This window comes from Meles meles, chromosome 12 (genome assembly GCF_922984935.1).
Source record: "Meles meles chromosome 12, mMelMel3.1 paternal haplotype, whole genome shotgun sequence".
Lineage (NCBI taxonomy): Eukaryota > Metazoa > Chordata > Mammalia > Carnivora > Mustelidae > Meles > Meles meles.
The window spans coordinates 85,638,138-85,656,349 of NC_060077.1; the positions used below are offsets into that span (position 1 = coordinate 85,638,138).

The window sequence follows — 18,212 nt, forward strand, 5'->3', positions numbered from 1 at the left end:
AACCCAGAGAATCAGTGATTGACTGGATATGAAGAATGCAAGAGTAGAATGAATCAAAGATGATGTCCACACATCCTTCCTGCACAACTTGGTGAGTTATGGTAATTTTGCAAGAGATGTTAAAACAACAACAAACAAACGCAGCAGGCTTGGAAGACAATTTGGCGTAACCTTAGGGCATATACGTAGAAATCTCTAATTAACTGGGCATACAGCTTGAAATACAGGAGAAAAAACTGGCATGAAGATCTAGAAGTCATTTGTGCTTGAGCTTTAATTAAGACATAGGTATGACTGAGAGCAAAGAGAGTGATTTTGAAAAAAAATAAATCAATAAAAGAATAGGACACAAGAGAGAAAGGAGGTGAGAAGAAAACCAGACTATAATGCAGGATCATGGAAATTTAGGTAATAGAAAATTTTTACATGGAGACCAATGTAAATGTCTTTACATTAGAATATTGTTATGAATGAATCTAAAAATCGCTGATATTATACTTTATTTCTGGAAAAGATATTTGGTATCAATCAAGATAATGGGAATCATTAATTTGAAAAATTAGAACTATTTCCCCCAACAGGAAAGGCAAATTGCCCTAGTGTCCGCTCATTTATTATACTCATTCTGCAAACCACTGAGCCCTCTCTCTTTTCTCCCCACCCTGGGCACTTACACACCAAGAACAAAAACAAAAATTCTGTTTATCCATATAGATCATTAAGGAAAATGCCTGATTTTCTCCAGAATGGAGAGCAACTATTCTTGCATTTTGATTTTCTATGATAAAGGTATTATGTATCCAATAATAGATACATTTTAATTTGTCATCCTGTCCAGCAATTAAGCCAGTGGGAAATAAGATCAAGAATGATCTTCACGGTGCGGTGCCTGGGTGACTCAGTTGGTTGTCTCTGACTCGGTTTCAGCTAAGGTCATGATCTCAAGGTCAAGAGACTAATCCCCATGTGGAGTCCTGCTGCAGTGCTCCAAACTCAGCAGGAGGTCGGCTTGAAGATTCTCCCCTTCTGTTTTTCTCTCCCACTTGTGTGTACTCTCTCTTAAATAAATAAATAAATAGATAGATACATCTGTTTTTTAAAAAATAATGATCTTCACAGTATGAGAAGACATAAAATACTTCCTTACTGATTTTTAATTTATTACATGTTAAAATCATAGCATTTTGTACATATTGTGTAGATATACATTAAATTTATTCTATTTCTTTTTAAAAATTATTAAATTTTAATTTGGTAAGAACGTTTAACATGAGATTTACCCTCTTAACAAGTTTTTAAGTGCACACACCACACTGTTAGTTCTAGGCACTGTGTGGGGCAGCAGATCGCTAGAACTCACTCACGTAGTGTAACTAGAACTTTGTACCTGATGAACACCAGCTCTCCTTTTTTTTCATATTTTTAAATGTGACTTCAAGAAAATTTAAAATTCCGTCATATTTATTGGCAGTACAGCCCTAGATTTTATTTTCTCGGCTAAATGTCCTTCTTTTCAGTAGCTTTTTTGTATATATTTTACATATCATTGTATGGACCTGAGCTTCAGAAGACCATGAAGTGGTAGTGTGAAAGCAGAGATTTCTTCCATCTCATTGTTTTAAAGTCTGCTACCACACACGTTTTGGGATTAAGTGAGATTGTGACTGTTGATTTGAGTGAAAGCATCATCATTTTATTCTTACTCTATTTATTATGGCTGCATTTTGTCTTGGTTTATTTATTACCCTGAATTTAAGTTTTAATTTTGTGAAAGGGCTTCTTATCATCATCAAATGAAGTTTATGTGCATCTTTTTGTTCCTTTGAGATATTGATATAACAGAAAATGTTAATAGATTTCAAAATACTGCTTGTTTTCTCCTTAAAGACACTTTTCTATTCTCCACATCACCATTTAGTACCTTCATAGATTGTTTTTAATTATAATTTACATATAATGGTTACAGCCATATTCTTAACAACCATTTTGTGTTTATGTTTGCAGGTGTTTAATTTCGTCACTTTTCTTTCAGTAAAGCTACTCAGAGTAATTTGAGGAGAGCCCCCCTCCATTCATTGTTTTGAATGTTTTGGGAAAGTTTATATAGCATGGGAACTAGTAATCACTAATCACTAATAACTTTGATTCCTTGGCCTAAAATATTCTTAATAATGTTAATGATTTTTCTTTGAATCTCTATTCTTATTTTTCTTACACCATTACTTTTGCATTTTATCACCTTTTATTCCAGCAAATGATTTTGAACTTTCATTTTGAAATAACTGTAGCTTCTCAAAAAGTCTCAAAAACAGTGCAAAACACATTTTAAATACTTCTTTCAGCTAACCCAATGGTCACATCTTACATAATTGTAGAAATCAAAATGGGCAGAATATTATTAAATGGATAATATATTCAGTTCTCACTGGCTTTTACTTCCACGTGAGTGTGTCTGTGTGTGTGTTGGCATGTGCGTGTATAACTCAGAAGTCTGGTCTCATGTAATGACCGGTGTCACCACACCCAACCCGGATTCAGAGACTTTTATCACCACATGTGTGAACTCCTTCATTTACTCTTTTTTTGCCACACTTACATCCCCACTCCTTCCCTAGTTCCTTGGCAACGACTAATTCCTTCTCTGTCTCTTATGGTTTTGACTTTTGGACGATGCACTATAAATGGAATCATAGAGCATGTAAGCTTTAGGATGTTGCTGTTTTCACGAAACGCAATGCCTTTGAGATTCATTGTGCTATGCGTGTATAAATAATCTGTTCCTTTTATGGCCAGGTGGTACCCCCTTTTAGGGATGTATCACACTTTGCTTAAGCACTCCTCTGGTGACTGACATGTGGATTCTTTTGGTTTTGGCTACTATGAATAAAGTTGCTATGAATATTTTTATGTGAACATAAGTACTTCTCTGACATGTGTGCGGCACTCTGCCCAGTGATGATTATTAGGTTGTACAGTAAGTATATACTTAGTTTCATAATAACCTGTCAAATTATGATCCACTTTTTATTTCCGCTTCCTCTCCTCCCAGCATTTGATGATGTCTATGGGTGGCATTATTCTAACCATCCTGGTAGGCGTGTAGTAATAGCTCATTGTCATTTTAATTTATTTATTTTTTCAGCGTAACAGTATTCATTGTCATTGTCATTTTAAACTGCAGTGTCCAAATACGTAATGATGTGCAACCCCTTTTCGTGTGCTTTCTTGCTTTCTGCATAACCTCTCAGTGAAATGTCGTCATGTCTTTTTCGCCCACTTTATAACTGGATTATTTATTTTTTTTACTGCTGAGTTTTAAGAGTTCCTTGTATATTCCAGGTGCAAATCCTTTGAGTAATCTTTGGTATTCAAATATTTTCTTCCAAACTGTAAGTCACTTCTTTAATCCTTTAAACAGGGATTTACACATTTTTAAGTTTTTATAAAGTCAAATTAATACTTTCTTTTTGTTAAGAATTGGGCCTTTCGTGATATATCTAAGAACTCTGTTTAGTCAGAGAATAAGTATTTCTCCTGCGTTTACTTCTAAAAAGTTTTACAGTTTTAAGTGTATGTATAAATCTATGATACATTTTGAAATAACTTTTGTAGGGGCGCCTGGGTGGCTCAGCGGGTTAAAGCCTCTGCCTTCAGCTCAGGTCATGATCCCAGGGTCCTGGGATCGAGCCCCGCATCGGGCTCTCTGCTTGGCTGGGAGCCTGCTTCCTCCTCTCTCTCTCTCTGCCTGCCTCTCTGCCTACTTGTAATCTCTATCTGTCAAATAAATAAATCTTTAAAAAAAAATAATAACTTTTGTATAAGAGACGAGGTTTAGGTGGAGTTTCCTATTTCTTCCCTATGTATATCCAATTGCTCCAGCAAAATTTGCTGAAAAGACTAGAGAATTTATATGTATCTTTGCATTTGTTCTGCAGTACTTTTCATGTCATCCAGATATTCAAATTTATTAGGACATGAAAATATTTTATTATAAAATATGGGTTTTTTTACATATATTGATCTAATTATTATTTCCTTTGTTTTAATTTGCATACTCAAAGGTATAATTTTTCTTGTATTACAAATACCAGTTTTGAAATTAAATATCTGGTCAACAAAGAAAGCAGTATTTAATTACTTTAAGAAAAAAAAGTGGCAAATGCAATTCATTGTTATTGCTCCAGAAATTTAACAAGCAACAACTTAATCTCTTTCAAACTAATCAAAAATCAATAATCTGACAAAATCAAAACTTCCAATAAGAAAACAAAACCAACCTCAATTAATGTTTATATTGAAGTTTATAACTTTTAATTTTTATTTTATAAGCAATGGATTCCTTTAAGCACAGGATAAAAAATGTAAATCTGTTCCCACCCTTATCTGCGTTGAGAGTTTTGTTTCTGTGCAATGTCAAGTGTACATACACACCTTTTTAGTTCATTTAGAATTCCTTTACAAGGAATGAGCCCTGTGTCAAGAACTTGTAAGACTACTCTTAACTGTTAATTTTAACAGTAACAAAATTAACTTTTAACAAAGGCCAATTCTACCTGTTGACTTACTTAATAGAATTTATCTTTACTCAATCCTCGTAAGATAGGGCAAAAGTGTCTTTCTTTTTCAAATGAGGAGACTGGTATTCAGTGTGATTAGAGCATAATCTTATTTGGGAAGTATGGGTGATCGTAAAATCCTCTTGTAACTATACCAGTCAATTTTTCTGTTACTACTGTTTACTGTTGTTTTTGATGTTTCATTCCTAAATGAGGGGAAACGTATTTGAATTAAAACCTATGGTTTTCTACATACGTGATTTTTAGATAATAATGAAGAATACCAATTAGCCCACACAAGGCCCCCAAATTAATAGTAGAAAACAAATGTTTGTTGCAGTTCTCTCTAAGGGACTCTGTGTCTATAAAAACTGGGACAAAATAAACACATAAAAAACAAGACGAACATTTAAAGAATAATAAAGAAAACAAAAATTACTTTCCTACTCTGTCAACTTTTCTCAAATGGTAAAGAGGTAAATTCATCACATTGACGCAAATACATTCAGTTATCTTTGGAAAACTTAAGCTTTGTATTAAGACTGAATTAGAAGTTTAGTAAATACCACTCAAAAAGAGAGAGAGAGTATACTCAGTTAATAAATACCTATCTTGTCCTTGACTCTGGTCACTTTGGGGCCAAGAATGATAATTAGCTGGAAAATAATGACTTATTGTTTAGCTTTCTAATATTCTATTTTTTTAAGGTTTTATTTATTTGTCAGAGAGAGAGAGGGAGCACAAGCAGAGGGAGAAGGAGGTTCCCCCCAGGGGGAGGAGCCCGATGTGGGACTCAATCCCATGACCCTACGATAATGACCTGAGACAGCCACGTGTCCCAGCAGGAAACTGCCGGGAGGGCTTTTTTTTTTTTTTTTTTCTAAATATTTTATTTATTTGTTTGACAGAAAGAGGGTGAGAGCAAGCATAACCAGGCATAGAGGCAGGAGAGGGAGAGGGAGAAGCAGACTTCCCACTGAGCAGAGAGCCTAGGCTAGATTCTAGGACCCACAGATCATGACTTAAGCTGAAGGCAGACACTTAATTAACTAACCGAGCCACCCTGGAACCCCACAGATTTCTAATATTGTAATGCATTCAAGCAGTGTCCAATATCCCCAATAAAGTTGTCATTAAGAAATCATCATTTTGAAAAAAAAAAGAAAGAAAGAAAGAAAAAGAAAGAATTATCATTTTGGGAAGAAACAAAATTCTATCTAAAAAAACAAAAATAGTGTATATAATAAGACATTGTTTTAAGACACACAGATCTTTAAATGAATTTGGAAAAATTTAAACTGTTTTAAAATGTTACACTTTTGGACTCTCCATTTATTCATAGATTTATATTATAAAAAGTGAACCAGCATAGCTCATGGACAATCTTATAAAATCTCACACACACGGTCACATCACGAGCTTTAAAAAATGAGTTTCATAATTCAAAGTGTCTTGCCCTAATTATTTGCAAATACAAATTTTAAAAATCTGATAATCTTGATGCTAAAATTAAGGTAATGAGGGAGAATTCTGCTTTTAGAGAATAACATCAGTTGTTCTGAATCTAATTGCGTCAAATTGTGTGACTTCAAGACTCATTAATTTGGTTGTTTTAATAATCTGGGAGCCAAATTCAAAGACTGCTTTCCTTTTTATTGGGTTTAGGGTGCTTTTTTAGGTAACTGACATCCCCAAACACCTTTCACCTTGGCTGTTATTCCTAAATTAAGATCTGTACATGCTCACATTTTATTTATACTCATTTTGACATGCTTACTTTGTTAGTATTTCTAGACCCATAAATAACTTATTAAAGATGTTTTCCATAAATCAATTTACTACAAATGCTTATTCCATAAGAATATTAGCCGTAAACATTCTATTTTAAAAGACTACACAATAGAATGTGGTTTCTTGATAAAATATAAAAATTACGCTGATTTTTATGAAAGCACATATTACAGAAAATGATTTGGTAAGTTCAATAGGATCAACATATACTACAGAAAACATTCACATTAAGAAATAATTAAGATGTCATCTGTAATGGATACAGAGTGCTTGAATACTTCTTCATTGACCAGCTCTCTCATACTATTTCTGAAAGATCACTTACTACATCGATACCAAGGAACCCGCCATTAAACAAGATGATTTCTCATCGAACAGCAACTACTACTGTATGTTAATACCAGAATGACTTTTTCAGGTTTCTGCAGTAGCTATTTCCCCATTTATCTTTTATCTTTATTTTTAACTGACATTTACCAGTAAAGCTAAAAATGTGTAGAGTATATGAATATAGCTATTTCTAATTGAAAAGGTTTTTTTTTGTTTCAAGTCTTTATTTAAATTCTAGTCAGTTAACATATAGTGTAATATTGGTTTCAGGAGTAGAATTTGGTGATTCATCACTTACATTTAACACCCAGTGCTCATCCCAACAACCTTACTACCTATCACTTTTAGCTCATCCTCTGCCCACCTCCCTCCCTCTACCCTCAGTTTGTTCTTAGTTTCGAGTCTTAAGGTTTTCTTCCCTCTCTTTTCCCCCCTTCCCCCATGTTCATCTGTTTTACTTCTTAAATTCCACAAGAGTGAAATCATATGGTGCTTGTCTTTCTCTCTGACTTGTTTTTCTTAGCATAATACATTCTGGCTCCATTCATATCATTGCAAATGTGATATTGCAAGATGTCATTCTTTTTGATGGCTAATATTCCATTGTATATATATACTACAGCATTCTTTTTTTGAGAGGGAGGGAGAAGGGGCAGAGGGAGAGAGAATCTCAAGCAGGCTCCACATTCAGCATGGAGCCCAATACAGGATTGGATCTCATGACTCTGAGATCATGACCTGAACTGAAATCAAGAGTTGGAAGCTTAACTGACTGAAGCACCCAGGCACCCCTACCACATCTTTTTTATCCATTCATCCGTTGATGAACATTTGGGTTCTTTCTATAGTTTGGCTATTGTTAATAATGCTGCTGTAACATCAGGGTGCATGTGCCCCTTTGAATCAGTATTTTTGTATCCTTTGGGTAAGTACCTAGTAGTGCAATTGGTGGGCTGTAGGGTAACTCTATTTTTAACTTTTTTGACAAACCTCCATACTATTTTCCACAGTGGCTGCAGTAGTTTGCATTCTTACCAATACTGTAAGAGGGTTCCCCTTTCTCCACAACCTCACCCACACCTATTTTTTCCTGTGTTGTTACTTTTAGAAATTCTAACAGGTGTGAGGTGGTATCTCATCATAGTTTCGAGTTGTATGCAACTGAAAAGATTTGCTAAATTTGACACTGCTTACAAGCATTGCATTTTTTTGTACAATGCATTTTTTTGTCTTCTATGATAGCTTCTAATGTTTAAGTTTTTTTTCACTTTTTGGTATTGTTACCTTTAAATATTGTCCATATTCATTCAATCATATTTAAGGTTAGAGAGTTCTGTACCACTCCTAGGATTTTATGTCTCTATTAGGAATTTAAAGTATTCGGTTTTTAAAGTATTTGCCATAACTTTGGATAGCTGTACACAAATGTACGTGTACTGATGCACACATGCACACACATATGACAAAACTAGCCCAACTAGTGGACGATGAGTGGGGTTATCATTTGCAACTTGAGGGAAAATGTTTGCCTCTGAATCCTTATATTTCTAATTAATGAAAACCTTCTGAAAAATGATCATATCCGTATTTCTCTAAGGTACATTAATTATAAATAACTGAAGAAAATAAACAAGAAATAACAGACTTTATTGGAGTTTCCCTTAGAGTGGTCTTCCACGTTATTGAAAATACAAGAGAACAGGAGAGCTATAAAATGAGAGCAAGAGAGAAAGAGAAAGCAGGATTTTTCTTGGTTTTCTGGGATTGGTATCCCAATTTTATTTACTGATCATTCCATCTGTATTTTCTGCAATATTCCATTAAAATATCACAAGATGTTAGGAAAGTGAATGCTTGCAAATCTGAGGCAGAGAATATAAAAGATGAGCTTATGTATTAGTCTGGGTCCAACTGAGGGAAAGGAAGCACACAGTAATTTAAAAGGAGGAGTATTAGTATTAAGATATTAAGCTATACTAGGAGAGTAACTATAAAGATGCAGTAAGAACTCCAAAGAGTACTCGGAAGTTCAGTGAAATTGTCCAAAGACACAAATGTAGAAGATAGGCCCTCTCCCCAAGACAAGTGTTAGACCTCCTTGGAGAACGTGTGTTTGCAGCATCTTGTTTTCAGAACAAAGGAGCTCACTGGGTTGCCTGGGTCGGAGCTAGGCCACATTCTCCAGGCAAGCAGAACAATCCTCCACGGTGCAAGTGTGTGGGTGGACAGAAATGCAGATGGAGTTGGGAGGCCACTGCAGGTACAAGGCCTGAAGCTCACAGCTCCATACTGGGAGGGCTGCAAGACCTCAAGAGGCCTTGGATGGAGTCATATGGTTGCTGAGGGAATGTACCTTTGGGACCTTTGGGGCTATACTTGTGGCTGGATAAAGCACCACATATATCTTCACACTGACCAACTCTGCAGGTTGAGAAAAGCAAAAATAAACATTCTACACACAGGACCAGGAAGAGAAGACCTTTTCCTTCTTCAACGTTCATTCCATGCCCTCCTTTGAAAAGGCTCAATATTGCATTCCCAATGAGAGAAATGCTCTAAAGGGACCAATCCATTATCACAGTATCACGGAATAGGTACTTTTTAAGGAGTACTGAAGGAGTACTTTTTAAGGTACTGAAGCATGAATGTGAAGCCAGAAAGCAGTAATTAATAAGAAGCAAAGCCTAGAACATATTGCTGTACCAGAAACGATGAAAGCAATCAAAGACTAATAGGTCATGTCTAAAGTAAACAGAAACAGATATGAATGTCTGAAGATCTATTCTTTACCACTCTTTGTCCATTTATAATTCTCTTTGAGATGTAGATTGCTTACATTTTTTCCTTTTGCCTCTACTTGTGTATGTGTATGTAGGTATGGGTAAGCACATGTAAGCATGCTTTAAACTATATGGTGCCGTGTTTTTTGAGTATCAGAGAGGCCTGCTGTTGTATAGAGTGTTGGGAGGAAGGAGAGAATATAGGAGAAGAAAGAGGGACATCACTTTGGGATGTTTAATATAAACAAATTCACACCAAATTCCATCTTCCTTGGTACAAAGACTCCCTCAGGTTTTGCTTTTATGAAATTTTATATTCCCTACCCCAATATTTTCTAAATTATATTTCATTTTAGCAATTTACTTGGGGGGTAAGCCTCAGGCTAGGAGGGGCATCATTGAAGGTTCCTCCTTTCTCCACACTGCATTCATTTCTGATTCTTCAGTCTAGAGAAGAGATTCTTTCCTCTTTGCTTACACACCCACATTTCCTGTTTGCTATCTGGAGTAGTATATGCTGTTTCTGCATCCTTCCTTGGCTCAGGCAAGAATTCATATCATGTGACGTATATATTTCCCAGTTCATGTTTTGATGGTGTAGCTGCTCTCTTATTTTGTTAATAGACTACTTATTCCTTATTTTTAGATAGAGTAAAATGCATTTCTTCTGAATGTCCAAACAGAATGCTCTTAAAATTTTGCTTATAGGCACCATTAAATTAAAAATAATTACGTTGTCTGCATAAAAACCATTTCCGTTACACAAGATATGCTTTATTATCTTTCAAAGCAGATATTTTTTGACAGCTTATTCCATTAAGTTGTAATGTTCACACATTACTATCTAAGTTTTAGGAATGAGTAAGAGATTAAGAGTACTTTTGAACGTTTTTAATGTCACTCTGGGAGGTACATATTTATATTAGGGGCTTGGTTTCGACTGTACTTGAAGGAAGCCTATCCAGTAAATTTCAAACCAGAAATCAGAGACCAACTCAATCTGATCTCACATGTAACATCTGAGGAAACATGGTACAAACAATGACAATCCAGGAGCCACGATAGCCCTAACACCCACCCACTAAATAAGGCATCACCAACTGTGTGTCAGGAAGAAAATATCTATGGTAATGTTGGATATCTTGGCAGCACTCAACCTTCACATTGATTTCAATTCATAAACCACAGCATACGTAGCAATGTGAGTGGGGATTTTTGGACTCCCCTTGGACCATTATAGGGAGTCATGCTGCGTATCATTTTTTCAGATACCTATAGACCTTGGACAAACTTCTAAATATGATAGTGACATCTATGAGTCCTCTGACTTATCTGATGATTTGCGGCATTCCTTCTTAAAGGACACTGATTATGAAATAGCACTAACCCATGTGATTTATTCTGAGTTTGAGCTATGCATCTCTCAGAAAGGAGGTGAGATTCAGTTGTATTGATTTCATTCTTGTTTTTGCCCTCACAATCGTAGGTGTAATTAATTTATTGGTACAAAATTTAGAAAAAGGGGCACCTGGGTGGCTCAGTTGTTAAACATCTGTCTTTGGCTCAGGTCATGGTCCCAGGGTCCTGGGATTGACCCCCGCATCAGACTCTTTGCTCAAGGGTAAGCCTGCTTCTCCCTCTCTCACTCCCTCTGCTTGTGTTCCCTCTCTTCCAGTGTCTTCTATCAAATGAATAAGTAAAATCTTTAAAAAAAATTAGAAAGAAAACTTTTTTTTCTATTTGCTTTTGTATTGTGCAAATAATCTAAGAACAGCTAGTCTTTATAATTATCAGGGTATAGTTAAAATAAGCATCATTCTTGGAGAAAGAAACTATAATCCTTGCTCACTTATAAACTATATAATATTGAAAAAGTTACCTAAACTTTTTGAGGCATAATATACACATCAGTAAAATTATAAAAATATGGCATATCATAGATTTCCCACAGAGCTTTGTTTGTAAACTCTAAGTCACACAAGAACTTAACGCCACTATAACCAACAGATACTACTCTTCTTCAGCAAAGTTCAACTCTCAATATGCCTTTAAAGTCTGTTGCATCAAAATTAGCATTTGAATTTCTTTTTGAGCAGTTCTACTCATTTTTAAAGACTGTTATTTCATTTTTTGATTCTTAGAAGTATTGCTGATAATAAGGAAATATTAACTTACTATTAGTAAGTAAAGTAGTCTTTCATTCAGTACCTGGAGAGGCACATTCATTAAATCTAGGCTACATTCTGGGAACCTAGTGACATGACCCTTTTTATGCCTTCAGCATTGTGCTATTTCATCATCTTACAAATCATTTCATCATTACTCATAAATTTCTCTTAATGTGCTTTTAAAAGACTTATATGAAACTTGTAAGATGAATGGCCTAGAAGGATGATAAAATAACGAAATAAATCTTCCCCATTGCATCATTCTCTTCTTCCTCTTTTTAAATGTGTTGCTTAAAGTATTACATCATTGTTCAAAAAGATCAAAAAACTGATACACTATCTTTTTAGTTTGATTTTATTTTTTCTTTAAGAACAGTTGAAAATTCAAGATTTTTCATTTTACATTCATAATGCTAGAGGGAAAGAAATTGACAGAGGAAGTAATTTCACAGTAGTGTGTGAATAGAAGATGAAAACCAAAAGCAGAAACCAGCACTACAGACGCAAGATGATGGTGAAACTGATCATGTAAAAAAAGGTTTGAGACAGAGTCCTCAGATGAAGATAAAACAGATGAATATTCTCAAAATCAAGAATCAGCAAATGAACAATATGATTTTAAGGATAAAGGAAAAATATAGTAATCATCCTTTTCGTCACTCAACAGGAAGGCCTTCATCACACGATATTTTGCAATAAGAATCTGGGCTGTTCTGTTTTGCTAAAAATAAATATGACAGTATTTTTTCATCTTTTATAAATGTTTTGCGCCAAAATCTACTTGATTTATCTTGCAAATGGAAAACTGCTGAAGGCAGAATGTATCTAAATGTCACCGGAAGGAAGGGAATGCAGTAGGGTTTTTCTTTTTAACTGGATTATTATATTTGCGGTTTATAAATTTAAAGATTAAATGCTTTGCAATCACAGAGCAAAGAAGATAGCCATTCTTTCTTCAACAAAAATATGAGCCGTAAAGGGTATTTTAAACTTCTTGGAGTATTAAATACTGAGAAGTACATATTTGGCATGTTTACATTCTGTTAACATTTGACCAAGAGGACCATAGTATTCCCCTTGCCGTGACTCAATTTTAGACAGGATTCTTCCTGACTACAATCTCCTGACCTCCACTTTTTCTGACCAGTTATAAGATAATTTCTCATAGCAAATTCTTTCTCTTCTCTGACCCTTGGTAATGTAGACAAATCTCCCAAACTCTTTTAATTTGGTGATGCAGGAAGGTTTTTCTCAAAAGCCTGAAAACCATCATTTCCAAATGTAGACATCAACGGAGATAAGACCCCATCTCTCAGTCTCTATGGGAGGGTAGGAGCCTAACTTCTCTAGGAGCGAGTCACACAGCTGTCCTAATCACACTGGCCAACCTCCCCCTCCCCACACAACTCCTCTAGCACTTTTTCCCTAGCTCAGCCCAGTGTTTAAAAACTCTCCTGAATTTTGTTTCAACAGAGTTAAGTTCATTTGTCTCCCCTATTGCAATGGTCTTGACCTTTATTAGAATAATCTGAATTACATCTTCCTTGCCATGGCTAACAAGTGCCCAGTGCAATTTCTCTTTGCCACATTTTAGTCAAGTTGTTTGCACTGTCATTTTATTTATATAGCTGTGAATGACTTACAAAATTACATATTTTTAAAGAGTAAATTTGACCATATGGTAAACTGTGAGGATGATTCCCCCCCATCCCCCGGAATAGTGGGATTTAAGTCTGTTGACACTTCCTCCTCAAAAACTGTTGCACTCATGCATGTCCACATCAAAACTGTTGTTTCTCTCCTACATCACCGGTCCCACCTACTCAGTCTACTTTGCAAGATTCTCTTTCTCTACTGAATCCTTAAATATTGCCAATCCCAAAGGTTCTGCTCAAGTCGTTCACAGTCTCACTTTTTATTTTCTTCCTGGGTGATATTACATATACTACAAATACTACCTACAAATATTCTAGTAAGTCTAAAATCTCTATTGTTAAATTCAATAGTATCTTTTCTTTTCTGCTTTTACCTGACCTGTAAGCAGCAAATAAAACAGGTAATAACCTCTCCTCCTTAGAATACTTTTTTAAGTTTCTATGTTACTATACTCTCCTGGCTTGCTTCTTGCAAATTTTATTTTCTAGTGTTCCGACCCCCAAACACTAATACTAGAATATATCTGGGTCTCAGTCTTTAGACTGATTCTTGTCTCCATCCATACTCTCTCTTTCATCACACCGCAAAGTTTTAAACATCACCTATGAGGCTAGTAATTAATGTGTATCTCCAGAGAATTATAGAAAAAACACTTTTATTTCAGGAACTACTGTCTTCATGCTCTGTTCATTTATCCAACTAGTTATTATTGGGAACCACACTGCAAGTTGGCAAGAACATAAAAATAAATCCATTCATTTTTCACAAGTATCTTGGAATCTAGAAAACACACGAAACTAGAAATGACCCATTTTGCAAACACGTAAGATATATTCAAACTGCGGACAGAGAGGCAACACAATACAATGGTAACATGCATGTATTCTGATGCCAGCACTTGGGATAATATATCTCTCTCTCTACTTAGGAAGTAACAACTTCCCTGGGCCTCAGTTTCTTCACCTGGAAAATGAGGCACATTATATATTTCCCTTACATTTTTTTTGAGAATTTTTGAGAATTGGTCTAATGTTTATAATGATGCTAGAATCATGCCTGGGATGTTGTAAATATATATTTGTTTAAAATAGTTTGATTATGTGGCATGTGAGTTCAGTTTTGCAGTATAGTTAAAATTCCATAGGAACCAACAAGGGCATTTCAGGAAGAAGGGTCGATATGAACAAACTCTAGAAAATGTAATTTATATTTTGAAAGACAAGCAATTCAGAGTGTGAACAGGAAATGTGTATACACACACACACACACACACACACACGCACATACACAATTGTGATCAAATCAAAAAGAGTGATAAATACCAGGCCAGTGAGTTTTGTACTTTCATGTGCTGGTATTGGAAAATCTATTGAAGTTTTTGAGTACTGAAGTCAGAAAACTGTGCTGTAGGAAATTTTGTCTGCTCTGCCCTTTGCTGTGAATTCATCTCTGCCTAATGCCTGAAGCCTCCTGTGATCACGGTGTCACTGTCAGTGAGCAGAAGTAGGAAAAAAAAATTCTCATTCTCAAAAAAGGGAGTATTCCACGATATTACAAATGCACTGATCTCTGAGTTCTGGCCTATGAGCCAGATTCTGTAAAAAGAATGAATGATCCACTGAGTCAGTAAGGATATGAGTGGACTCGAATGCAATCAACAGTAAAAGGAGCTCGTTCCTATTAGAAATGTTGATTTCCGTCTTTTCACATGATACACAAGTTGAAAAAGATTATTATAAACATGATGAGTTAGAGTTGTTATAAATAACTGGAGGAGTTAGAATAAAAGCCCCAATGTGATCAATAGTATTGGGTAGCCTCATCCTGAGAAGTGTTTACAAAATGGGGCTAGGGTGCTGGTCTCAAGTCTCTTATATAAACTGTATTGATTCCCAAATTTTCTGTCCATCTCTGCCCAGATAAGACCATCAAACTTGCAACTTTATTGGGTAAGTGGATTTGTCACCCGGGACATTTAAAAAAAATAAGTGTATAGTAAATTAAGCCTATTTTTTTTAACTTTGGGAATAGGTTGTCTAATTAGGGGGGTACTGTGAATACATCCATGTTTATGTAAAGCATATAAAATATTTAAATTGGACATATATAATTTTAATAACTATAAAATGTAATTGTACTTACAATAATTATAAAATACAAGTCATCTTAAATATGTATATGTAGTATGTAGAGATTTAGAAAATTGTGAGATAAATTATTTCCAAAATTGTTTTAATTTTAAGCTTATTATGTGTCCAGATAGACAGATGTGTTTGAAAAGTTCAAGAACATCAGATATGTTAAATTTCTAAGTATATCAGCTATTTATTTATAACTCCAAGTTCAAAGAAATGTTTAAAGCCAGTTTCTACAGGAGTCATTGGTAGCAGGTCATCTGCATTCTGTTTCAGGGATTCCTTTATACCATACAGTGTGTCCATAGGTTTCTAAATTAGTTCGATTTTGGGTCTGGGGGAAGTGTTGCATAGTGAGAGTCTCTAAAAGTTTTATATTGACATTTTACTTTATCAGAAACCCTGGGTCCTACCAATTCAAATTAAGTAGCTTAAGTTTAAATTCATTTGCATATTTATCATAATTTTTATTATTTTAAACTTGGGAAATGCTTATAGGCAGTATTTCAGAATTATTTCTGGAATAAGATGTATTCTAAAATACATATGGCCAAATCAATTTCACAAGACATTTTAAGAGCTACTAATCATCCCTGTTATGTTACAATTGAATCCATAATGATTCATGTATACTTCATTCTTAAAATATGTCTATTTCCTAAGTCAATCAGAGGAAGACAATTATCATATGATCTCTCTGATATGAGGAATTTGAGAGGCAGGGTTGGGGAATTGGGGGGGAAGGGAGGGAAAAATGAAACAAAATGGAATCAAGAGGGAGACAAACCATAAGAGACTCTTAATCTCACAAAACAAACAGCGTTGCTGGGGGGAGGGGGCATAAGGAGAGGGTGGCTGGGTGATGGACATTGGGGAGAGTATGTGCTATGGGGAGTGCTGTGAAATGTATAAGACAATTCACAAAACTATACGATAATTCACAGACCTGGACCGCTGAAGCAAATAATAATATTCTATGTTAATAACATTTTAAAAAATTTTTAAAAATTAAAAATGCCTATTTCTTACCATATTAAGTATTTGAAAATGAAGCAAAATGTTGGCTACTATTATTTACCGGCAGAAAATTAAAAGTTCCATTTTTGTGAAATCCAAACTGTTTTCACCTAGCTTCATTGAAAAATTCAAATCTATTGAGAATAATTTATTTCATAGTAAATATATATTTCTACATATACATATATACACACATATACACACATACAGTATTCTGAAACCTGTCTATATATCTTTAAAAATGTTTTATGACATTTAATAGGCTTCTATGATTTCAAATGATGCCTAAGAAAAATTTTCATTTACTGGAACTGAAAACAAGTAACAATCTACTTTAAGCTTTACATTTTACAGATGAAAAAAGTGAGTTCCACAAGAGAAAAATGTGTGAAATAAATTGTGAAGTGAAAATAAATGAAGAAAGAAAGAGAAAGAATGAGAAGGAAAGAGAAAGGGAGGAAGGAAGGAAGGAAGAAGGAAGGAAGGGAAGGAAAGAAGGAAGAAAGGAAAAAATTAAGTGAAGTAATGGTGGTGTGTTTCAAAATAAGTCTGCTCTATATTCGTTACATATCTAGTAATTCATTTGACATTAGGTTTCTTTTGTGCTGATGTGTCTGATACAGTAGTTATTAGCTACACAAAAAATTCCAGCTCATTCTCTTCATGTTTATGTTTATATATCATGTTTCTTTATGCTATGATGAATAAAAATACAAAAAGTAATTGAAATGTGATTACCTATTCTATAGAATTACCCAAAAAAGGACTTTTCTTTATTGTATTGACAAAGAATAAAAGATTCACTGTGAATCCCCAGTGTTAGCAGATTTTTCAAACATCTGAGGAATTTGAAAGTAGAAAGCTTGAAGCTTACATTTAATTTTTTTAAAAAGACATTTAAATTATACAGAGCTCACAACATAAAAGCAGTGATTGATATCGTTAAAAAAAGATTATTTTTATCATTTCAAAATGGGAGGGATGGCAGCAAAAGACATTAAATATAATATATGGCAATGTTTAGACATTAGCAATTTATTGCAGGTCCTTACCTGACCAGAGCCGGCATTTTCACAAACATATGTGTCATAGTATTCAGAAAACTCAGGAGCATGATCATTAATATTAAGAACTTGCACATACACAGGAACTGTAGAAGTTTGTTGCACATTGTCTGCAAATTGAATAAACAAAATTAAAATAAAGAATGTTAATGCTACGTTTAGGGGGGAAAAAAGGTCATGAAAATTGCAGTAGACACTGGGTTGCATATTTCTACTTTCCTTGAATAAAGGCGACCTGAGCACAGAATCTTTATATCAATCATATATTTATCAAGAATATAGCCTAGGAAAAAATGTTCTCGACACGTTCAACTCAGCCAGTACTTACCAAGTGCCTTTTCCTTGCCAGAGACTATAGATAGAGCTGATGAGGAAAAGTAATGAAAAAGATGGTCAGATTTAGGGACACCCTCCTAAAATCCAGCAACTGTTGAATATATGTATATTAATGCATTTAATTCATTTAATAATGAATTACCACCCTCCCTAACTTTACTGATAAAAACACTGTAAATTTAGTTCCACAAATTATAGACAAATGGCTGGTCAAAGGTCATAGCTGAAGTAGAAAGGGCAGTTTAAGAAGTCAGCAACAAGTGCTCTTAACAATGGCACTGTTTGGTACAATTTTTAAAAACAAAAACAGACAGAGAATAAGGATCTAAATAAATTTTAAAATAAAATAAAATAAATCCAGGTAAAGTTTTATGTATAC

At 34.6% G+C, this 18,212-nt stretch overlaps 1 protein-coding gene across 2 annotated transcripts in view; it reads right to left on the minus strand.

Annotated features, from left to right (window-relative positions):
• Nucleotides 1-18,212, minus strand: part of CDH19 (cadherin 19) — a 95,676-nt gene that overhangs the window by 12,902 nt on the left and 64,562 nt on the right. The window contains exons 9-10 of one of the 2 annotated variants that reach the window (XM_046026096.1): nt 17,826-17,861; nt 17,486-17,607 (exon numbers count right to left, since the gene is read on the minus strand). In XM_046026096.1, the coding sequence (XP_045882052.1) occupies nt 17,486-17,607; nt 17,826-17,861 (158 nt within the window). The remainder of the gene's footprint in view (nt 1-17,485; nt 17,608-17,825; nt 17,862-18,212) is intronic. The other variant, XM_046026097.1, reaches the window with a different exon arrangement.